The sequence below is a fragment of the Dermacentor andersoni genome, chromosome 9 (assembly GCF_023375885.2).
Source record: "Dermacentor andersoni chromosome 9, qqDerAnde1_hic_scaffold, whole genome shotgun sequence".
In the NCBI taxonomy this organism is placed as follows: domain Eukaryota; kingdom Metazoa; phylum Arthropoda; class Arachnida; order Ixodida; family Ixodidae; genus Dermacentor; species Dermacentor andersoni.
The window spans coordinates 30,829,351-30,853,856 of NC_092822.1; the positions used below are offsets into that span (position 1 = coordinate 30,829,351).

Below are 24,506 nucleotides of genomic sequence, written 5' to 3' on the forward strand. Positions count from 1 at the left end.
AGTGCGAGCTAAATGAAGATTAGGTATTTGTTGCATGCTAACATTAGTGATAAGCGTCTTGTGTTTACTTTGTCGTAGCTCGCAACTTGTTATATCTGTGTTTGTCTTATCGAGCTTCGACTGCAATTGTCATGGCTCTCAATTTGTTGTCTGCAGTACGGTTCTGACCCGGTCCGGATGGTTCCCGATGTTCTGACATACATCATGGAGATGAAGCCACCCGGAGCGATTCTCTGCTTCCTGCCCGGGTGGAATGAGATTAACAAGGTGCGAGGAGAGCTTTGCAAGCGAGCCCCAGCAAAGTTTCATGACTGGATTCTTCCACTGCACTCACGGCTCCGATATGAGGACCAGCAAAAGATCTTCAAGACTCCTCCAGCAGGTTGGTTTGTTGATAGGTCGGACAGCTGATTAGTTGGCAGTACAGGCGGATTTGTCTATTTGCAGTAAAACCTCAATAATTCGAAGGCCACCAGACCACAAAAATTCTTCAAATTAAAGGGAGGGACCCTGTGCCTGAAAACTTTTTTTTTAAATTCTTTGTTGATTCTGATTAAACTTTCTGAGTTCACGTATTTCAATGTGCTAGTTTTAAATATACATCCAGTTTTCTTGCAGAGTTGATAACTTTCCATAAATTGAAGAAATTCAGCTTTATTGCATGTTCTTGGGGTGGGCAATGCAATCCGGACGCTGCGCTCGTATCGTGTCCTTACTTTTGTCTTTCGTCCGGGTTGCGCTGCCCACCCCTAGGAGCATGTTCAATCACCAACTCGCCCAGCTTGTTGTGTTAATTCTGCATTTATTGCATAATTTGCTTGGAGGTGAGCTTTCTGCCAAACTATACATAGCATAATAAACATTGGCATGGAAATGATGTGGAACTAACAAAAAGTTCAAATAAGGAAGTATGCTGTTATAACCCAATTTTATATCAAATGAGAACATTGCGAACTTCAGTGAGATAAATCCATGTAACTGCTGTCGGCAATGCGGTTTTACATATCCTCAAGCAAGCTTGCCAAAGTAGGGGAACGTAATTTTGATAGTAAAGTTTCATTCTTTGACGCATTATCTGTGCTGTGTCATTTTGCAACAACGAAATTCTTGCGAAAGCGAATTTTTTCGTGTTCCCCGCCGATTTTGTTATTCTTGCGACTGATTTTTCGGACGAATTGAGGCCCCAAAGTTCGATTTGCCGGTCTAAATCGCACATTCCCGGCCACGCTGCGTGTTCTTGGAGGCCGCCATGTTGGATTTTTCGCTGGCTTGGCTTCCAGCGGCCCGCACTGTAGCCTCCAAGATTGGCAGGCGCACACTATTCAGTAGAGACCGCGTGCCATCCTCCAGTCTCGGAGGCCATGCCCATTCTTGTTGCTATTTTGCACGTGGTGTCTCGGAGACGTCGCATCTTTGTGGGCATGTGTGCGGCTTTGCATTTTTGTGATCGGTGCCACCTGTGCGTTTGCAAGAGCGAAGTGGTGTGAACTTTGTTTCTTCAATTTCCATGGCGAAGTCCGTTGGCGGAGATCGCCAATGCGGTGATGCTCTTGTCAAATGTATACGGAGACGATGCCACTCTTCTGCAAATCCAAGCAAGTCTGACCACCTTCAAGTGTAGTATAATGCAGGGCATTATTAGAGATTTTTTAAGCCACTCTAAGCCTAATAACATTTTTTTTTCTATTTTTCGGTCCTCGCTTGGCTCGCAAAATCGGTTTGTGATTGTATGTAGCACCCTAACCTAAGAGTAGCACGTTGCTGCAGACCGGAAACTCTGAATTATCCGGATAGAGCCGCACGGGCTATTCAATTTATCCCTTAGAACTTGTGTTGAAAATGACGGGACCGCTCAAATTCTTCTAATTAACTCAAAATTTCGAATTAATCGACTTCGAATTACTGAGGTTTTACTGTACTTGCTTTTATTGAATTTAACATTCACTACATGCTTGACATTGCTTTTGTTTTCGAAGCTGTGAAGATTTAACACCCTTCCCACAGCCATCACATCAAAAATTTATCAAATACAAATACATCATACGCTCACTTTGTATATATGTTTAGTTTGCTTTTTTTGCCATTTATTGTGTGCACTGAGTGCTGCCCAAATATGAGTGGCAGATATACATGATACATGACCCTTCTTGCTAAACCGCTGGCTTGTCTAATTTTGCAGAGTGGTAGTGCTTTGCAGCAGGTTTGGTTTAATGTAGTAGAATTCCACTAAAGGGCCCCTGAAACGGTTTGGACAAATTTTGTAGACGTGTAGGGTGCAGCTAAAGTTAATAGTTCACACTACAATTTGTGTGAGGCGTCTCGTATTAAGAGAGCTACGAACGATTACAAGTTGCCCTCCTCCATGGTCATGCATTTTCTCCTCAACTCGTTCTCCGAGTGTTCGAGGCTAAGCTCCGTCTTCACTGGCTCTGCGTCATAATGGCACGTCGTGTTGTCGACTTCCGGTTCTCTAGGAGCGCGCGCGCAAAGCCTCTCCAAACCCTCCGCCAGCTGCTTGGCAGTCGACCCCAAGCGAGAGCAATCGAAACAGCTTGCGTTGCGAGCTTTCTGCCGCAGCGCCGAACATATCTGGTATTCTGGTAACCACAGGCGAGCTGGGCATTTCGACGGATGGCTGGAAGCATAAACTCAAGCTGGTGAAGGAACTTTAGCGTAGACGTATGTGAGCGGCCCGATTGGGGCTGCACGGTGCAGCCACCTGTTGGCGCAGAGCTTAACCAGCCAAAGTGTAAAAAGTGTAAAACATTTTTAACATTTACAGAAACAATGTGTTAATGATTGCACTCCTGCAAAAATTTACACCAGCAGCAAACAAGAATATATTTCATTACTGCTACTGTGTGGTTGAGCTCTGTGCCACCAGGTGGCTGCACCGTGCAGACCATTCACATTTGCGCTTCTGCTCATACAGTCAAACGGCCAGGCCCTGTCCCCTTGCACTTGTGTTTGCCCGAATACCAGACTCTCGAAACGCTATTGCTGTAGTAATCCTCCGGTGTAAAGTGACGGCCGCAAACGCGCAAATCCTGTCGCCAATCGGATAGCGGCAGTCCTATGCGCTGCAGCCAGTCCGCTCATCTGCTTGCTGCCTTGCAAAGGTACACGATGTCGCAGCTTGGCATATTGCCAATTGCTACGTTTGCAGCCCACAACGCAACAAAGTCGAATCATGGTGCTCGCGAAAAGACTGAGACCGACTCTGACCTTGTAGCTCTTGTCAAAATGGAGCGCATTGTATCGCAAGCAGACGACGCTTGCTGTGTGCCGGAAGTGCTTAAGTGTAGTGAGAAATTGTTGTTGTGCATTTTCTTTCTGTTCCTTTCTTTTTATAGAAACAAATTAACTAACATTCCAGCTATTACAAACAACATTTGTTCCCCATAAAGTTGGAAAAATTACTGATGAAGCTTCCTGGGCAGCCAGTCAGATAGCTCGCCCTACTAACGTCATTGGGGTAAATGGCGTCAAATATGTAGGGGCGGCTTAAAATTCAGCCAAGCGATGTGCTGCGATCAGCAACGAGCAGCACATTTTTGAAACCTTATAATAAATTACACGCTTTACGCGGAGTGTTTAGATACGTCAATTAATGAACAGAAGGACCTACTTTAACGACTCTGTACGTTCGTACAAAATCTTCAAAATCATTTCAGGATCCCTTTAATTCCGCTCCTGTTAATTACATTTTGTGGTTAGCTCAATCCAAACTGAAGTCCCAGACAGCATCGATACTATGGCAGCATCCAGCTATGTCCCAAAAGTTTTGGTATTTCAGTCCTAAAATTACCGGATAAATCAAATTTGGCTGGTCAGCATCCACACTCCTGACCCCAATGATGATGTCAGTAATGACTTCACTAGAGCAGGGCCTGTCTTGGCAGCACTCTGGGTACAGTGAACGCATCAAACACACGTCATCTACAGTCAAAAATGCCCATTTTCAGCCTGTCCTAATAAGATCTGAAAGCGAAAACGATAGCTCACAATGAATTATACAGTATTTACCCGATTCAAACACACCCCTTTTTGTTAAAAAAAATTTCGCCCGAAGATTGCTTGCATGGTGCAATCCGATGTGAAACCAACACCAAAACCACTTTCACAGCATTCATAAGAGCCTTCTACCAGAGCCAGCCTAGCCAGTGCCATCACCATTGCCATCATAAGATGGTGACCATGAATGGCCACCGAATAAGGTCTCTCATAGCATGACAATGATGTGCTGCTTTCTGTATGGTTACGAGAGCACATTCAAATGACAAGTTACTTTAGATGTTGATCTATCAGCAACAGGTCTCGTCACATGTTCTTGGCATTTGGAGAATCACATGCATCGCAGGATGAACTAGCAAAGTGGTTAGTCTAGGTGTGGGCCACCATCTCATTTGCAATTGTTGCAGAGTCGTTTGATAAATGCAGAATATCAAACACAGTATGGACCAAATGGAGGACGACTTGTAGTTCTCCATAAACAGTGATAAGGTGCTCCGAAAGTAACGACGACAGACTAAACTTTCATTCCATAAAGGTGAAGTTCCCTGGTTCCAGCTTTTTCTATTGCCAGGAACAGAGGCATGCCGAATTTTTTTTGCTAAAAAATCAGGTGCACGTTCGATTTCTGCTTTATTTAAGAGCTCTGTCATTTCCATGTTAGCTTTGTACTTTGAACCCATAAATTGTATGCGAGCTTTTGATTCAGGGATGTGTTAGAATCGGGTAAATACTGCCTGATTCTTTCTGCCTCTTGTTTGACCTGACCCGCCGAATAATTGTTTTGTCAGGGTCGAATTAATAGAGGTTGACTGTACCATGTTAGCTGGCGTTAGTTTTCTGCGGATTGTAACCCTGGGACCTACATCTGCATGCACTCGATCTTGGATATATCAAACTTGGATATATTGAATTGTTGTCTATATTGAAGAGTTGGAAAGTTACCTTTAAAATCCATGCAATAGTATAGCAATGTACTACTAATGCATTGAACTCCTGTTCACCATCACATTTGGTATGTTGAAGGCTGTGCTGCATCGCACACCTGCAAGTACACTGCTAATGGAGGCGCAATCACTTCTTGCATTGTCGGAAATATTTGATGCCAACAAATTAAACGGCACTGTTCTGGCAGATGCGGTCAAACGAGATTGAATGCGATGGGCAGTACATGCCATGGAGGAAAAATGAGCAGGGTGCTCTCAGTATTGCTTGCTGTGCATATGGATGGCTCGCGTAAACTGCGGCCGTTTGTCCTCTGCGAAAGCGGATCGCCACTCGGCTTCAAGAATGCAAGAAGATTTTGCGGTTCAATACGTATTCCACAAGAACGCGTGCATGACATCTCCTTCGAGTTCAACATATTCGGGATCAGCTGTTATTCCCTGTGAATCACTTCTGCTCATATCACTAATAAAGGTTAATTGATTGATTAGTTTCATCCACTATAAATCCGAAGTGGATGTAGTTGACGCCACTCAAGACATGTAGATTCTACTGCAGTTGAACAGTGGTGCCTTCCGTCACAGCTATGGCAAAAACGCGGTAATTAGCATGCCTGCAAAGCTCTTCCACTTGCTGGAAACTAAGCCAGAAACCCATCCTTCATCAGATTTTCTGCACTCTTCCCACCTTCAGATGTGCGCAAGGTGATACTGGCCACCAACATCGCCGAAACATCCATCACCGTCAACGATGTGGTGTACGTTGTCGACACTGGACTTCAGCGCGAGCAGCGCTTCAACCCGTCCACGGGCGTGAGTCTGCTCGGCACGTTCGCCACGTCGAAGGCCAGTGTGCAGCAGCGAGCAGGTCGCGCAGGTCGTGTGCGACCTGGGGAGTCTTACCATCTGTACATGAAAGGAGAGCTACAATCATGGGAACAATGTAAGCGGCCAGAAATCCAGACGACTGACCTGACAAGAGTCGTTTTAGATTGTAAGGTGAGTGCAGGATCACTTAATTGTTTGAAGTTGAAACAATTCATCGCCACTGCCACAATGCTAAAGAAATGGCATGGCGGTGAACAGTACTAGAAAAATATGGAATGAGAAAGTGCACATTGCGGGCACAACTGTGATCATTAAATAGGGTGAATGAACTGCAGGCATGCGATGTAGTTGGTATTACGGGTCAGGTCAGTAAAGCCCGAAGGCTGTCAGTCATCGCTTACGAAGTCAGTATCACAGGTATTACGGGGTATTGGTACAGGATGTAGTTGGTGTTACGGATATTACGGGTTACGGGTCAGTAAAGCCTGAAGGCTGACAGTCATCGCTTACGAAGTTGTGTTGTCGAGACATGCAGTAAAGTGTAGTGCAGCGACGCTGCCACAGTTGAAATGGAGCAATGTACGAATATGAAATTCTGCTTCAAACTTGGGAGAGAATGACAAGGGTATGCCATAACATGCTGTGCCAGATGTACGGAAATAGTGCTCTATCGGAAAAAAAGAATTGCAGTTCCGCTCAAAAGGCAAATCATCAAATCATTAGACACCTGTACGAAGTAAGGTTAGTAGTTATATGGGCTGTATAAATTAGTCATCATTCGCTTACCAACTAAATTAAGAAGGATGGTGCCATGCGCACCCAGGCAAACTTGAAGCGATCTCAATGGTTGCAGGCACTCGCTGTCAGAACACTGGTGTGTGAACACAAAAGCACCGAGCGGATCGCTTAGTGCTGCCTTGTAGAGATAAGGGAGTGCCAGCGGCGCTACACCTCTGCACACCGTGCACCACGATTGGTGCATGCCTGCCCGTAGACCACCATCGAGTACAAGCCCAAGGAAACAATAGACAACCACATATACACTCTGAAAGCATTTACAGTTAAACCTCGATATAACAACTTCAATATAATGAAATTCTTGATGTAACAAACTGGAAGAAAGGGGGTTAACCGAGGGGCCCGACTTTTTCATTATGACAAAGTATTTTACTTTTCATAACCTCTTGTCCATACGTAGAACACCATGTATTTAGAACCTCAATGTAACGAAGTGTGTTCGTATGCAATTTCAATATAGCGAAACTTAACTGCTGCTGCGAAAGAATGCCAAGACAGTAAATGGAAACTTACCATAGACAGGTGGTCAAATGATTGAATTAAAAGCAGCTCTTGCAAACGCACCTCTCAAACCATACCGCACAACAAGAGCAACGTCAAAGTGGAACCGCATCATGTTCCATATAAAGTCCATGTGCGATAAGATCCTATCACACCCCGTGCATTTTGTGCTTTAAGTGCGAGTGTAAGTGCACAATGGTGAGACAAGAAAGGTGCTGGCTTCATGAGTGCCGCCTTCCCGCACGAGCAAAGGCAAAGAGGAGAAGGGGGTAAGTTGGCGCATGTGTCAGCCGTGGCTGCAAGCATGGCTGAGCCCATACACAGCCACGCACCCTGCTTTAGAGGTAATCTGTCACATGTGCAAAGAGTAGGCATGCCGAGAGGACGTGGCCCCTTGTAAGCTGTCTTCCCGCGCATTTGGTATTGGAGGTTCCGTAAGCTTTAGTGACCCATTTGAGCAAGAGGCAGTTGGCAGCATTCGCTTTCCACTGCCGACGCTTTTCCCGATAGCGTCGTCACAGTGCGGGCAACGCATGCGATAGCGTGGCTGGCTTCATTTAATATGCACTGCCAGTGTGAAGATACGGTCGACATGTGTAGCATGAAACTGTATCATTCGTCGCCGACTTAAATTTATCAAAATTGTTTTCTCATTTAAGTGTTATATTCGAAAATTTCTGCAGCCCCTCTCCATGTAAGAAAAATCGATCGGCAACTACTTATTTGTATAAAAGGTCGAATTTCAATACAACAATCGATATAACATAGCGAATTTATTATTTTACCGACTTCGTTATATTGTGGTTTAACTGTGTTACGATCGAAACTAACACTTTAAGCAGGCCAGCTAGCTATAGCTTGCACAACTGAGGATTCCCATGAAGATAATTTTACACTAGGTAAAGAGGGGCTTCCGACATCAGCTGTGGTACAAGTGGTTGAGACAACTGCCACGGCAAAACAAAAACACAAAACATGGTTGACTAACTACGTGCGAGAAAACGAGAGCGGTGGAAGAGCTTTCCACACTCGCCACTTGCTAGTGACTAAAAAGACTCGGGGCGATGTCAGAGGGATTTCGTGTCACACGCCCGGTGTCTTGTCTTAATAAAAGTGTTGTAAGATGTTTGTACTTTTCTGTTCTTCAGCTTAAACATGCTCTAGAACCGTGAGACTATCTTCAAAAGCACTGTCTTCTGTGCTTGTGTTCTATAGCATTCTCTTCATTGCCACAATGTTAACCTAAGTATAGAAGAGGTTAGATAGCACCTCCTACTTTGCCAGTGCTTTGGGCGTGCTGGCATGTGTGAGTGGTCATTTTCTTGCCCCTTGTCTGGTCTTCCTTGAATCCATGCCAGATTATGCCGTCTGCTTTCAAAACCACACGTGTCACAGCTTCTGCACACAGCGGACTGTCCCCGACTTGCCTAATGTCCTCTTTTTGCCCGTTTGCAGCTGTTCTGTCCAACAATGTCAGTCGAGGATGTGCTGTCTCTTGCGTTGGACCCACCAGCTCCAGAAATGATCGCGAAGGCCATCAAGGACCTTCAGGTCATGGGCCTGATGGACGCAAATGCGGAGCTTACGGACCTGGGACACCACGTTGTCCATTTCACAACTGCACCCCAGTTGGCCAAGGCCACCATCATTGGGGCGTTGCTCGGGTGCGTGTTGGCTTTTTCTCAGATCTGGTTCTTGCCCCTTTTTTTATAATTTTCTTAAATGTTGAGATTTCCTTGCCGCTTTCCCTCACATTGCAGTTACTGGCTGTTCTGTCAAGCAGACACTGTTGGGAATTTCACGCAAGACGTTGTTTTGTTTAAAAAAAAAGAAAGTATCTCCGACGAGATGAGCTAAAGCCCCCCCCCCCCCCCCTGCACAATAGCTCAGTGCTCTACCCACTAAGCTACAGCCACATTCATGGCATGAGGGAATTATACAGTAAAAGCTCGTTAATGCGAATTCTGTGAGAATGCTACGAGAATCCTAATTATAAAAAATTCAGACTAATGAGTAAAAAGGAAATTGCTCGGTTAAGGCGCATATACATGGTGTCCCAGCTAACTTTAGCCCGAGTTTAAAAATATGCCGATGCTACGTAGCTGGACAGAATAAATGCCGTGTCGTTTGCTGTCGCTTGGAGATACTAAAACTATTTTTTTCATTCTGCCTAATTAGATAATTAGTCTTACTAACCTCTCAAATATTATAATTAGATTAAAAATGTTAGTGTGACATGAAAAACTCCTGATACAGCTTTCCGTTCCTCAATACGTGCTACATAAAAGTGTTCTTCCGAGTGTGAAAGAAGCCCACGAGTACACACCAAATTGCTGCACGACTGGCCGCTTGGGGCACTGTATCGCACCAATGCTAGGCCTAGATGCTGCGACATTCGCTACGAAGCTTCCTGCTGTTCGGTACCGTGCTCTTCATTGAAAGAATTTGCAGCTGTCTGCAATGGTGCAGACTCCGCCTTTGTCATTGGCGCGGATCGCTTCAAAGCGCAGAAAAGGAAAAAAAAAGTCAACATCAAAATTTACATGCCGGTTCCCAAAAGTCGGCATCGCTGCAATGCAGCGACGGTACGCGGTGAAGCATACGCAATTTATTGCGGTGAAGCATATACATGGTGTCCCAGCTAACTTTAGCCCGAGAACCGAAAGGGGCAACTTTCACGGGGCACAGTATGTATTCATTAATTACACACGCGTGCAACCGCAGTCTCCTATCACAGCGCGAACACCGCTGCACTTAATAAGTGTACTGGTAGGCCTTTAGAGCTATTTCGGACGTCCCTGTGGTGATTTGGGCGTTTGGGGGAAGTAAAAGGCACTCTCTCATTTCTTTTTTTTTTTTTTTTTTTTTTTTTTTTTTTAGTGTGTTCTTTCGGCCCTTAGGGAGTCTGAAAAATCGGACATTGACTACAAAAACGAACCCAACAGAAGTCCGATGGACAGCCTGAGAGTAATTGTAACATGTGGGCTTGTAGCCCTTTCACAACATACTGTGGCAGCAATTTTATGTATGACAGACTTAAGGTGCAATGGACGTTTCCTGAGTTATTACGGTTCGTTGTAACAAGCGCCGGTTATAGTATGAAATCATCATTGTCATGCTGTTGGGCATAATGAAGCTAGTCCCCCCCTCCCCCCCCCCCCCCATAAAAAAAATTCTGCTATACAAAGAGGTTGCCAAGCTTTCAGTTACAATTGTTACAAGGGCGCTGCAGTACCTCTAACAGTGCCATTTTCATCGCACAAATGCTCACGTTGGATTCACAGTTGCTCACCTAACATGGACACACAGTCCCATCTGGCAACACTTTGCATTATGGCAAATGATGCTGGATAGCAGCTTCCTTCAAAGGGCTTGTTTCATGCACGTGGGAAGTATATATTTACTTATTTTTCTGTTTGAGGGGATAGTACCCTGGGTGTCTCCAGCCTCTCAACAACCTCCGTCTGTCAGTAGCCTCTCTTTTAACCCCTTTGTTTCTGCCCACGCGGCACTTGTCTTGCTTGGTGCTCCACGGCACATTTTCGCGTTCTTTTCACCGTGTTACATGCGTAAGCAAGTTGCTAGGAATTCAGCTGCAGACATCACATTTACAAAATATTTGGTTTATTTTGTCCACAAAGGGCCTTTACATAAAATCCATTGAAAAGGACTTGCAGACATGAAAAAAAAAAGCTTAAGACATGCTGGCAAGTAGCATACAGCTTCGCGTTTCTCGCACTCTAAATGGCTCTCGGACTTCTTGCCTTGGCCCTTCCACACTAAAACAGCCACAAAGGGTTCTGCTAAACAGTGTTTGGCAGTATGTGCTGAAGAAAATTAGCCCATTCATAACTCTGTTGGTGAGGCTTGAAGAGATGGCTTTCGATCAGCCTGATGCTTTGGTTGCAGTGGCTGCTACCACAGAGCAGTGTCTGGTGAGCGGGAAGCCTTGCGTTGTTTTGCTACCGCCTCCTGCTGAAAGTGTGGGCAAGTGTGCAAGAAACATCTAGTGTGCAAGAAACCAAAACTAGAAAACAGCTTGCAGTGTGCGGCCACCTACAAAAACCATTGCAAAAACATCTACTCTTAAAGGCGGCCACACAGAGCCGGCCCCCTGCACTGCGGCTTCCCTGTTCCGACCGGCTCAGCACCACTCACTTAAATGAACGGTTTACGAACTGAATGCTCTCAGCTTCAAAATGGCTTTGCCACACCATCTGCATACATGTCAGGGGTTGACTACAGTTTAACAATTGCATACGGGGCACATTATGCAATGAGTGCTTTACAGCTTCTTAATAGGGGCGGCAGCACAAATCCTGTCATTTCAGAGGAAGCGCACTTGATTTTTTTATACATGTGTCACAGGCCCAAAAAAGCATTGGGTGAGGGGTGCAGGCAGAGCTGGTTTTCGAACTCTCCAGGGTCAGAAAAAGATAAGTTGTCAGGAATATCATTCCAGAGCTTAATTGCTCTCGGTAATGCAGACGAAGTGAACAATTTTTTCCACATATGCGGTTATAGCAGAAATGATTTGTAAGCACCATGATGATCGAGGAGGTGATTCCAGAGCCAAAAATAAGGTGCAGGTGGGAACATATTTATGAAATAAACACAATAGGGAAATAGAACGACGATTTTCAAGTACGTATCTGTATGTCATTAACCCTCTCAGGGTTGATTTTTTTTTTTTTGCCATAAGCGGCCGCCCAGGGTCGATTTTTTTTATTGCAGATTCCAATTCTTCTGAGGTACCTATATCAAAAAAATTTACCGTAATTTTTCTAGGGTGATCGTAAAGTGAGAAAAAATATTTTGCATCGGCATATATGTACTCTTATTCATGAAAAACAACAATAAAGAAAGGAAATAAACTTATAAAAATTTGATTCATTGTTATACACATAGTTCAAGATTTAGAAAAATGCACACACGAGAATATTTCGCAAGTCTCAAATGTTCCTGCTCTTACACTAATATTTACATCCATAGCCTAATCAAACTGCATAAGTGAGCGCACTCGAGAAAACTGTGTGGTTGTGTGCCCGTCAAAAAAGCAAAGTGTGTGACATATTACCGCTAATCTTCATCTTATCGCCAACCAGAGGCAGTTAGTTTTCGAGTCTCCAAAATAAAGAACAGGAAACACATACATGGCGATATCCTTCCTATGCGCACCCCTGTGAGCACTAAACGAGTGAGAAACAGGCGGTCACCCTTTAAGTGAATAGTAATGAGATAGCCATCTATTTTGTGAGTGCAAGAAGTTGAAACCGCCTGCGGAACAAAACCCAAACTGCCGCCCACCCGCGCGGGCACCAATGCAAAAGCGTTAGTGTATAGACGCGCCGGAGCAAGCTAGCTCTAAAACAAACCATGCAATGAAAACCAAGAGAGGGAGGCGCAAGAAAAAAATTCCCTGTATTCCCACCTAGTGGTAGCACATGCCAGGAAAGAAAACGTTGACAGAAATTGACGCGCTTTTTAAATGTACAGGCATAAATGTACAGATGTAAATATATGGCATCGACCATTCTGGACTTCTTCACGGTGCCGTATATTTACGTCATTGACACTGAAAAGGTTAAAGTTCTTACGCTGGGAGACACCGGCGAAGGGACTTAATTTTAGAAATGAACAGGGCAGCTCTGTTCTGGATGGACTCGAGCATTTCAATGAGGTATTTTTGATGGGGAGACCAAATAGATAAGACGAATTCGAACTGTAGACGAATAAATGTTACATATGCTAGTTTTCGAACGGAGCTAGGTGAGTTTTACAGGTTTCAGTGTATGTACCCTAATGTCTTCGATCCAATGAGCGGCAGCATGAATCCTGTCATTTCAGAGGCAGCACACGTGTTGAGACATGCATGAAACACTAGATTACACAAATGTGAGCGCTTGTGTTCGTATGATTTTTTGTTTGTCCATGTCTCAGCAAGTGGGTTGCCTTTTAAATAATAATGGCCATCCAATACCTCCTAATAAATCTTATTTTTGCTAATTGCGATGCTCTTGGCATGTTATAGCAGTAGTTCTTCACTATGGCTTGCCTTAATATTTGCATTTAGAGGGGCTCTGAACCACTTTTTATCGAAGTGGAGAAAGGCATTTAAAGTGAAAATGTGCTATTTCAGAAATACTTTGCTACAAAAAGTACTTCAATGCATTCAGCTGAAGCGAAGTTAGGAATCAGACACTGCCTCTGTTGTGCTCCCGTTCCTTCTTCAATGCCTTGCACTGCGAAGGCTACGACGCAGTGGGGCGTGCCCACAACGCCCCGCCTTCTGAATGTCACCGGGGCATGCAGTTCAAATTTCATTTTTGATGTTAACGTAGACGCACTACTTCCGCCTTTGGTGCCCACGACACGCTAAACATAAGCCAAAAGCGATAGTCTTGGCGAGCCACAGCGTGCTTAGCCAGTAGACTCACGATGGCACATTGCGGTGGCCACGGTATCTACGCCATGTAGCCGACCACAGCATGATGTCAGCTATCGGCCAGTAGCAGCCATCTAAGGGAACGACAAAATAAAGCATCCGATGATTAAATAAAGCGTCCAGAAGAGACTGGGGACAGGGCCTTCTGTTGAAGAGAGAGCCTTTGAGAGAAAAGTGACTTTGGGATCCGCATGCAAGCTCCGTGCACCGCATACAACAGCAGAACTTGGCTGAGATGTTCACAGCAACTTATGCTACTCGCAGACTGTGTTATTTCACGAAGCCCAAGGGGTGGTTCAGGGCTCCTTTAATGTCCAAGGGCTCGGGAGGCTATAATAGCTTAGAAAGAATGGCTGTATGGGTGAATGAATGGTCAAAGACTACAAGGTAGTGTGGGAACAGGATCAAAAAAGTCACGTTTAGCTATGCTTACTGATTAGTACCATCATTTACTGTAATTTGTTTATTGTAGGTGCTTGGACAGCGTGGTGTCGATTGTTACTCTCCTGTCCGAGTCTTCTAACCTTTTTACCACCAGAAATGCGGATGGAGCCCGTGGAAGCAGCCAGAAGGTAACTTTTATTTACATACCCTTTCTTTGTGAATTTATTAGTCAAGGAAGTTAATTACTAATGAAGCAAAATAACTTTCAGCTCTAAGAAAGCTTTGAAATCGGGCTAGAGGGGTTTGTTAACTTTTCAAAAGACTCTCCAAGACAACAGGGTCGATATTACCAGACTTCGGGGGGCGTGTTGTAATTGTAATGTGCAAGTCCCCCATACTCCCAGCATATAGCTTTTCTTACTAGAAACTGTAGCCTTGGCAGCATCTTCAACTTATCAAAACCTACAGCGAAATGTATTGCTGTTTCAATTGTTTCCACGCTGAGAAATCACATTACCGAGAAAACGGTGCATTTCGTAGCCAGTTTGGGTGAGTTAGAGGAGCGCTACGTCATGCCCTCTGTTACTTTTTTTTTTCTGTTTATTTAGTAAGCAGTGTTAGGGCATGAATCTTGCAAGTTTATGGAACTTGTTTACTTAATTGTTTCACCACGAAAACAGAAGAAAGAAATGGCAGAGAAGTAGGTACAGATTGGGGTCACACGTTACGGACAAGAACAGCAGAACAAAATAAATGATACACACATGCCACTAGTGCCGTGTATCTTAAAGGGACACTAAAGTGAAAAATGATTTCTTCTGCATCAGTAAATTACCGTTCTACAACACTAAAAACACCTCTCTTACAACGATAAGACGTTTGGTAAGCCAGAAAAAGTGCAAGAACGAAATACGGGTGGCGACACCTACTTGAGTTGCCGCACCTGGGGGCTGTGACATCTTGGATTTTGATGGCATCTTCTAGGGCCTACTACCTATATACAGCGGTACAGATTGACTACATTGTGTTCTAAAGGAACTAAATATTAAACATGCCAAGTTTCAGGAACCTTTATTCTAGCCAACGCGGCCCAAATGCGAAAACATACTTTGGAATCCCTGATGTCACGCTGACGTACCAGCACTGGGGTTTCGGCACGAAATTCAGATACTGATACTTGGACCTTAATTTTCTCATCTAATAATCAAATTATCTTATTGAAATGACTGCCTGCAGGGTTCTCAAACAACGCTTCATTAGGCTAAACTGATTTATTGTTTCGCTTTAGTGTCCCTTTAGATATAAATGGTCCTAATGCGTATAATTTTTTTGCTTTCATATGTGCTATGTGTGTATAATTACTCCTTGTGCGTAACATGCTACATAATCTGTACTTGTGTCGCCCACATATGTGGCATCCGCAATGCAAATGGTATAAAATTTTTCTGCTATATTTTCAGATAAAACTCTGCTATGACAAGACTGGCACGAGCGATCACTTCGCACTGTCGCAAATTTTCTCCCACTGGAACCAGATGATGCCGGGGGCGGAGCAGCAGTCCTTCTGCCAGCGCAACGATCTCAACCCCTTCTGCTTAGAGCTGAGCAAAGGTTCGTTGATTTTGATGCACATCAGGGCCGGGATAATATAAAACTATTCCCCTCCTTTTTTTTTACTGCAAATTATTGGAGGGACCCCAGCCATTTTGGCCAATCACGGAGGGCTAATGGCAGATTTTGAAAAAGAAAAATAAACGTTACAGTAGGACTCATCGCTTGACGTCTTTCGATGGTAATGTGATTAGCATTTGAGCAATGTAGCCACACTCCATATTTCTTAAATCACGTTCATTTAACATCTGTAGTGGTCGTTCTGAGACTTCCATTAGCAAGTGTGCTATGGCACTTGCTTGTCAAGGTCTCTCATGAGAATGGCAGATCTTATATAAAAACACAGTGGAATAGTTTTACATTAGCCCGGCCCAGGATCTTTATTGTGCACAACCTCTAGCGCTTAAACTCCCCAAATCATTTCTGGAAAACTTGAGCGAAATTCCTGAATTTTCTTTTTCTCCAAGGGTTTACATGTAGAGTGCCCAATCAAGAAGTATTAAATATATACTTTATTCCTTGTAGTGAATGAAGACATTGAATAACAAACTCTTTTGTGCAAGACTTATCCCTCAATACACAAGTGTTCAATAATAATCTCCCAATACATGACAGCCTGACAAATGTAAACTACAAGTTAATTCGCGTGAGTGCCGAAATTGGTACTCGTGCACTGGGATGAGCAGACGCATGTCACTCTTTTACGGCAATTAAAAGCAATGGACACTGTACGGTGAATCTGATTAATCTTTTTGTTTAGTTCGATTCAGTCTTCAAATCGAGTAGCCATTATCTGTAAATAGGGACTTTTGCGTGTAAAAACAGGGTCAGAGGGGGTCGCTTGCTGAAACCAATGTAATAAAAATATGTTCTAGCATTATCGCTTGTATCTTTGCAAACCAAACTATCCATGCACCTTACTTTGGTATTGTTGTGTAGAGGAAAAAGGTCCTTCAATTTTGTCACGTGTGCAGATGGTGCCGTTGTCACGCCACGCATGTTGCAATCTGTGCTAAATTTAGTCTCGGGTGTGGCGTTCAGAGAGGCCTAGTTTGGCAGCACATTTGTTCAAATGAGCAGGAGCGGTCTCGTTTGAGGGAGCTCACTATGCCATGGAAGATACAACTAATTACACTCAAATTGGTGTTCATCAGGAGTTGTAAGGCTTGTTCAGTATGTTAGAAAAAAATTTCACACTTCATCTGTGATAGCACCAAAAAGGGAAAACAGAATTGTGCGGCCACAGCGACTTCCGATTAGTGGCATCAACAAACCGGGCCACATGCCTTGTGGTCGTGCCAAGTTGTACGATCTCTTGCAGGAGAGGCCCTCAATGTGCCCCTTTTTTCACTCCGAGCCGAGCGCATCCTCCACACTTCGCGCCACGCCACCCAAGTTTGTGTCGGAATGCAACCACTGCCCAAATCTACACCCAGTGACGGACTCACCGTGGCCTCTGAGATTGCTGTGGTGCGCCAGTGCAATCATGGAGGCCACGGACTCTATCTGAGAAACAGACACCGATCTCAAAGGCTGTGCTTTTGCTGGCGGCATGCGCGAGCAGCAATTGCAGGAATCGGAAACACGCCACGGCTGCCATGTTTTTGGAAAACTCTCCACACCTTCTGCCCTGTTGCGCACAGGTTGGCTATAGGCAACAGGGCAGCATCGCTTGCACTCATTCTTAATTTGAATGTACCGCTGGCAGTAGCGAGCTGCTCATGCCGGCACCAAGCTCATTAGCCGAGCTACATGGTGCGCTCCCTACTTATTCTTTCCCACTTCTTTCGGTCATCACTTGCTCACCTGCTCACTGCCACTTCATTGTCGCCTCGCTCAGAAGCATCGAACTGAGAGTCGATTCTGTCTCATTTAGTGACTGTAGTGATGCATCAGTTTGGCTACAATGTATTAATCATGGTCTTGAGCAACATGGTCAACTCATTTGAACAGGTGCAATTAGTCCACACTGACGCGCGCAAACCAGGTGAGCATGCAAGCCCACAGCGTCGTTTCAGTGAGATCGCAGCTCGGTAGCGACTTCATGGTTGCGCAAAAGTGAGGCGTAAACAACATCACTAGCAGGCGTCTGCTGAAGGTTTAACAGTTTTGGCTTTCTAAGTGAAGTTGTCCGGAATTCATTACGCTTCAGAAACTTCAAGAAGCCTGTCATCCAAGTTCATTCATGTCATCCATAACTAAAGGGGTGACCCCTTTAGTTACGAACTTGGATGACGAGCTTCAAGTATGCTGTTTTGGCATAGTGCCAGTATGCTGCTGCTCGTCTACACTGACGTGTCCGGAGCCAAGTCGCATGAAATTGATCAACGAAGAATACATTACTGGCACCATTCTGAAAAAACTTATGTGGTCTATGCATTGCCAGCGGGCTTCTGTTTTCGTAATTTTGCTTATCTCAAAATTTCTTTCTGGTTTTTCACATTTTCGAGTTAACGAGGTTTTACTGTGTCAATGGTGCAAATGGCTGGTCATTATTTAGAAACTGTTTGAAGAGCTTTCCATACTCTGTTTGATTTGGTTCTTGTACTGTTTGATTTGCATTCGATTCAGTCTCAAAAATTAAGTTTGCACATGCCAGTAACCTGTTCTGTCATCCACACACAGGCATGGGTGAAGAGCTTGTCCGCACTCTCAAGCGGGTGCTGGCAAATAGTGGAGAGACCTCGCCCGAGCAGACCATCAAGAGGGAGTGGGGCCTAAACTTCAACAGCCGCCTCCATCACAGGGAGCTGGCACTGGCAGCCATGACTGCCGGGTTCTACCCCAATGTGCTTCGAGTGCTGCAGGGGAAGATCAAGAAGAACCAGGTCATCCGCGAAGGTGTTGAGTTCGCCTGCCTGTAGGTGTCTGCAGGGAAATCCTGCTCTTCCTTCAGCCACCTTTGTTCTGCTGTTGTTTGGGGTTGGATCAGATTTACTACAGTCGAACATGGTTATAATAAGCAGGCTTATTATGCATGCCCCCTTCCCCCCCCCCCTTGCCTGCTTCAAGGCAGGGGGAGCAAATCGACTGGCGCAGTCTTTAGTTACATGTCCCATGAGAGCCTCCTATGGCTGCTGTTGCCTTTTTGTTTGCATTGTCTATCAAATGTGCTTTGATAATTCAGCATCGATCAACAGAATGCAGGCTTTTGCTTTAAATAGGTGAGGAGGAGATAATATTAAACTTTCGAACCTTTACTCAAATCATTCGCATTTGTTAGCATCCCAAGTTGTTAATGCTTACTACAATGGACTCTCTTTAAACGGAACCTCAAGCGACCATGGAAATTGGTCCCGTTTATCAGGAGTTCCGTTTACTGAGGGACAAAGCTGAATGCAATTGCATGAATACAAAACCATCCAACCATGAGAATGGAGTTCCATGTAAGAGGCAGTTCCATTTAAACAATTTCTGTTTATTGAGATTCCACTGTACCACGTATATTGAAAAGCACGAGGCAAGATTTTTGTGCTATTAGAGAGTTCTAAAAAGAAACCTATGCATTTATGACTGTGCAACAATCAACGCCTTATGGATTATCTTGCGCAAAAGGAGAAAGTTCTTTTAATATTGTATCTCTGTGTTGGTTTGTATCGTGGTGGGTTGCAGGTCGTTTAAAATGAGCTGTGCTCAAAGTGAAGATTGCACATCAGCTTAGCACAGTAGTCACATGTGTGATGAGCAATTATTGAACAAATATATTTTATGCTGGCTTTTCATTTTTCGTTGAATGTGCGTGAAACGTAGCTGGTTAAATAGCTTGCAACAAAGAAAGTAAGAGAGGTGGAGCGCACACAAAGAATAGTTTGGCCCTCGAAATGAGAACACCTACACACGCTTGTACTTATACGCAACAAAATTGTTTGACATATCAGGTAATTCGATATGCCCAGACTCGCCTGTACCAAACTAACACAAACCTTTGTGATGAGTTCGTTATGTAAGGATCTGTTATTTCTAGTGGAGAAAGAAAAAGGAGAAACAAATATATTTACTGAATAGAAAACTGCGTGGTAGGCACTAATTTTTGCCTTTGCCTTAACATGTTTCTCAGTGTCGCTAAGAGTGCCATTCACAATGCACGAGATTACATAGACCTGCTCCAATTCATTTCCCTTTATGCTTTCTTGCACATGCAGCAGATGCCTAGAGTTCGATACAGCCAACGTCCAACTTGTTATAAGGGTGTTATTTTACATGAGTTTTAATGTGAAAGCATTATATGCCCCATTATGTTAAAATAATCAGTTCATCAGTCTCGGGCTGTATGCCCTCGGAAGTATTGCAATGGTAAAAGGACAAGACGACCAGCGTGGAAGCTAGCTTCAACATTCGTAACAGCCGTAAAGCACTAACAATGGTCATTCTAGTGCGAGCGCACTCCCCTATGACCTAACGCCACATTCCAGTTAGGCCTAATTTGTAGGGATGCTCGAATTGGGAAATTTCCAGGTCAAATAAAATACTAATAATTGAAAAACAACCCCCGAATATCAGATGGAATAAAAATATTTTCTTGTTTCTGAAGCGGCATGAAATGCAAAGTTTGCTTGAAGTTCATTTGATAAAAGAAATCAGGCTTGTGTAACCCTGTTCATAATTAGATATACAGATGGAGGAGGAACTTATGACAAGTAACTGCATTGAATTATCTGAGGCATCACGAGAATGACAGTACTCAAACAACGGAACAGCATGTTACCAGATGGACACAGTGTTGTTTTTGCGTAAGGAGGGAATTATGATACCACAGTACTGTGGATTGTTTTAAAGGGCACAAACTTGCTGGGACAGGGAAAAATGAAATCCTAGCAAATTTGCACTTAGACTGCCTAAAGGGGAGTTATTCTTATTGACTGACTGGAAATTATTGAGCTGAAGTTATCCACCTGTGCATTCACTCAGGAACTGGTGCCCCTGCAGAAGAACCACAGCTATCCTGCCACGGAATCATTTGGAACAGTCCTCACAGCCGTTGTTCCGTCTCCCCCAAGACTCCAACTATTTTCATCCCTTGCATGTTTGAAAGAAACGTATTCAACAACTTCAAATGGTGGATTCTCAAATGGGACACAAATAAAAAGTAACACAAACTATTCGATTTGTATTCGAAATTCAAGTATTCGCCTGCCCTCTACTAATTTGTTCGCGCTTCGTTTGTCTGCTACAGCAAAGATAGATGAATGCGCTTGGTCATGCAGAGACCTGAAGCTGGCTGCAGTCTCGGAGGACTCCCTGCTGCACAGAGTGCCACCTCAGTACGAGCACCCATGGCTGGCTTACTACAGTGCCTTGCAGCCTTCGGAGTACCAGCCAACGACTGTGTACGACTGCAGCATGATCACGTCACTCCACCTGCTGCTCTTTGCCGGTCTTGGGGTGCACATCATCGAGGTGGGCAATTCTGTGCCACGTGGCTGTTATACAGCAATAGCTCGATAGCTACAGCGATAGCTCACGTCATTGAGGTGGGCAGATCTGTGCCGCATGGCTGTTCTGCAGTAATAGCTCGATAGCTACAGCAATAGCTCACGTCATTGAGGTGGGTAATTTCGTGCCACGTGGCTGTTATACAGCAATAGCTCGATAGCTACAGCGATAGCGCACATCATTGAGGTGGGCAGTTCTGTGCCACATGGCTGTTCTACAGCAATAGCTCGATAGCTACAGCGATAACTCACATCATTGAGGTGGGCAATTCCATGCCACATGGCTGTTCTACAGTAGCTACAGCGACAACTCTCATCATTGAGGTGGGCAGTTCGTGCCACATGGCTGTTGTACAGTAATAGCTCGATAGCTACAGCGATAATAGCTCTCTGCTGCACTCTTTTTTGGACTAGGATGGCAATTTGGCCAAGTAGGCCTAAATAAGTTTATGGTGTGAATGCAGCAGGAAGCACCGAAATGCGGGAGGGTAGGTGGCAAACACGGGCGCCGACTACAAATTGAGATTTATTGGTCAAAGAAGGCGTACATAGGAACATAGAAGGTAAGCGTGTTATTGAATACTGTATCGCAGATGCATGGCAATATCGGCAGGTTGCATAGCCACAAGCAACTTTAGCCAAAGATTGCCAATTAAATGGTACGCAGGTTCAAAAGAGCAAATTCTTTTTCAAGTGCATGTCTTTTGACATATCTCTTCAATATGTTGCTGCTGGTTCTTGGACCTTCCAATATTGCCATGTGTCTGCAATACCGTGTTAGATCACCCCGGGGGTCACTGTGTTTATATGTTATGTTTTTGACCAGTAAAATCCAGCTGGTAGTCAGCACCTGTGTTTGTCTCCTATCTTCTCGCACTTTGGTGCTTTGTGCTGCATTCACGCCATGAACTTATTTTGATCTCATTGTTGTACACCTAAACTATGGCTTTAACCCTCTTTTTCTTCTTGTGGTAAGAAGAAAAGATGACATTCTCTATTTAATTTCTTTTGGTATCAAAAGGTCTACTTGAGCACTCATCACAGCACTCATTCACTTGTATTTAGAATGTAGAATCTTGCACAGTGGTTTCTGTGGGCCTACATTTTAAATATAACTAAGCCTTCTATGGTGTCCAAAATTTTGCTGCAATTGAACATTTAGCAGAACCTGAGTAATCACTCAATATGTGCAACATGCTCTACTGGCACCCTCAGCAACATGTATGTATGGTACTGGTGTACTGCCCTAATTAACTTCATTGGCACCAGTTCATGGTACACGTGAATCTAACAGACTTTCAATATTATGACGTCCTCACATCATTACATCATCATTACATCACCAACAATGTGCCCAGTGGTAGATTTTCAGCTGTACACCGTCCCCCTCACACGCAGGACTATGTCTTCGATGCACACGCTAAGGCACCATCGAAAACCGACCGGGGCTGCTTGCTCATCGACGAGCAACGACTGCTGGCCTTCCGGTGCTCCGAGCGGGATGCAGACCTCATCTGGCGCTGGCGCCGGATGCTGGACTACATGCTCGACTTGCACCTGTCAATGCACCAGTCCGCAGAGTTGTGTCCTGAGGAGGCATTTCTGCGGCGGGAACTTTGGCCGAGGATTGTGGATGCCACGTCCAACCTCCTGTCTCGCCATTCGACAGGTCAGTAGCTACAGGGATGTGTGACGGGTGGGCTTTCCGGCCAAATGTACAGCTTCGTTCCTTCTCTCAATATCTTCTCCAACAAAAGTTATTGGTGTGCACTGCACCACTGCTTCTCCGTGTTTGAGAAGTGCCTGGCTACAGGTTGCTCCAGCCAACCAGGAACTACCCCATACCATATTTACTCAAACCTAACGCGCACTTTCTTCCTGATCAAAAGGGTCCAAAAATTGCATGCACGTTAGAATCGAATACGACCGTAAATCTGCATTACCGTATCACCATCAGCAATTTAAAATGGCTGCCTCGTACATGCTTAAAGCCTAGCTGTCGTAGCTTCCTCCATGTGCTGTGTGTAGTACGCATGCTTAGGTTAGTACACCGTCAATCTTCTCATTTTCTGCATTTGCTCTGTTGGCATGGAAGTGCCGACTGTGCAGACGTGTGGAGACGGACGGAAATCTGGCCGCATCATGGGCATTCGGAGTTCCCGAAACTTTTGTGCGGGCCTGATGCAAACAGAAGCGCCATTCTACTCTGGTAGCTGCTGCATCTGGCGCAGCCACGCGGCCCCTATCTTGTAATTGATCTGCAATGGAGACAGAGTCTGTGCATCTTGGGTACACCGCGCTACGTTCTCGTCGCTTAGTCTGCATTCAAGCAAGAGGCCACACAAAGGCCGATTTGCTCACTCTTGCTACAGCACTTCGTCACTCCAGCGTTCCTCACTCCCGTTGCCGCGGTCATCGAGTGAGACCTCATGTTTGCTTGTGCACGCATGATGCCATGCTTGTTGATTTAGTTAGTAAGTGAATGTTTAGAAGTTCATATGGCCGATAAAACTATACTTACTTTTCATATAGCTGTCTACTAGTTTGCTATCGCAATCAATGCTTTGTCTTTCGGGCGAAACTGCGACTTTCCTATTTTTAGGTCACGGCAAACGCTGCACGTTACAATTAAGGGCACATTAGAATCAAATAAATACGCTACTCCAAATCGCCAATTCTGTGCAGTACAGCGAAAGGGCTGGTGTCTGCCAATCGGCAGTGGGAGCCAGCCGCGCATTTCATTGAAGGGAGGAGGGCTCTCCCATCCTGCACTTAATGTAGTCCCATGAAGCTTGCATTCAGTCTGTTTGCACAGAGGGCAGTAGGTGCTTGGACAGTGGATGCGTGCTTCTTCTTGTTCTCTGTTCTGGTTGGCTGATGTTACCCGTAGCCTTGTCTGCGTTGCATGGGATCGGTGAAATGGAGCACAGAAAGAGTATTGCTGCGTCATGGTCCATCACTGATCCCCTTGTGTTCCTCGGGAGTTGAATTGAGAAGGGTCACGAGAGAACAAGCAATGCGCAGCTGTCGAGTTCATCTTTTTTTATGGAGACACACAGCCAGTCTCCTTGTTCTGGATTGACAAGACAATAAAATTTCCTGCAGAAATTACCAGGGGAAATCTGGCGCCAGTGTCAGTGGGAGCTGCAAGTGTGGCCGTTCAGCCAGCACGATCTGCCTGAACTGCATCCCTCTAGCTTCGAACGACTCCGTGGTTTTGCAGATTGATCATTTTCAGCAGCGCATCTTGTAATGCAACAACTATGCATTCGCGAGGAGGCTTATTGCCTTCACGTGCATAGAAAGAGATGCTCAGAGATTCGGAGACGCAAAGCGTAGTAATGTGGAGATTTAGCGTAGCATTACCTTGTTACCACTTCCAGCACCATCTGCCACAACTGAGCACGCGCAATGTTTGGGCTCCGGTAATTTTAACCAGGTGGCTCTCGCCAGTTACCATGACTGCCTAACACGGCATGGCCCAGGCTGCCCGCTGTCATCCTAATTCGCCCATGACACTCGGTCTCCGTGGTGACGGCAAGGAATAAGATA

General features: G+C 44.8%; 1 protein-coding gene across 1 annotated transcript in view; it reads left to right on the top strand.

Annotated features, from left to right (window-relative positions):
• LOC126527517 (ATP-dependent RNA helicase DHX30-like) overlaps positions 1-24,506 on the top strand; it is a 56,396-nt gene that overhangs the window by 27,997 nt on the left and 3,893 nt on the right. The window contains exons 11-18 of the mRNA XM_055068712.2: positions 157-382; positions 5,650-5,954; positions 8,538-8,746; positions 14,000-14,099; positions 15,372-15,522; positions 18,148-18,382; positions 20,727-20,919; positions 22,353-22,623. Of these exons, the coding sequence (XP_054924687.2) occupies positions 157-382; positions 5,650-5,954; positions 8,538-8,746; positions 14,000-14,099; positions 15,372-15,522; positions 18,148-18,382; positions 20,727-20,919; positions 22,353-22,623 (1,690 nt within the window). The remainder of the gene's footprint in view (positions 1-156; positions 383-5,649; positions 5,955-8,537; positions 8,747-13,999; positions 14,100-15,371; positions 15,523-18,147; positions 18,383-20,726; positions 20,920-22,352; positions 22,624-24,506) is intronic.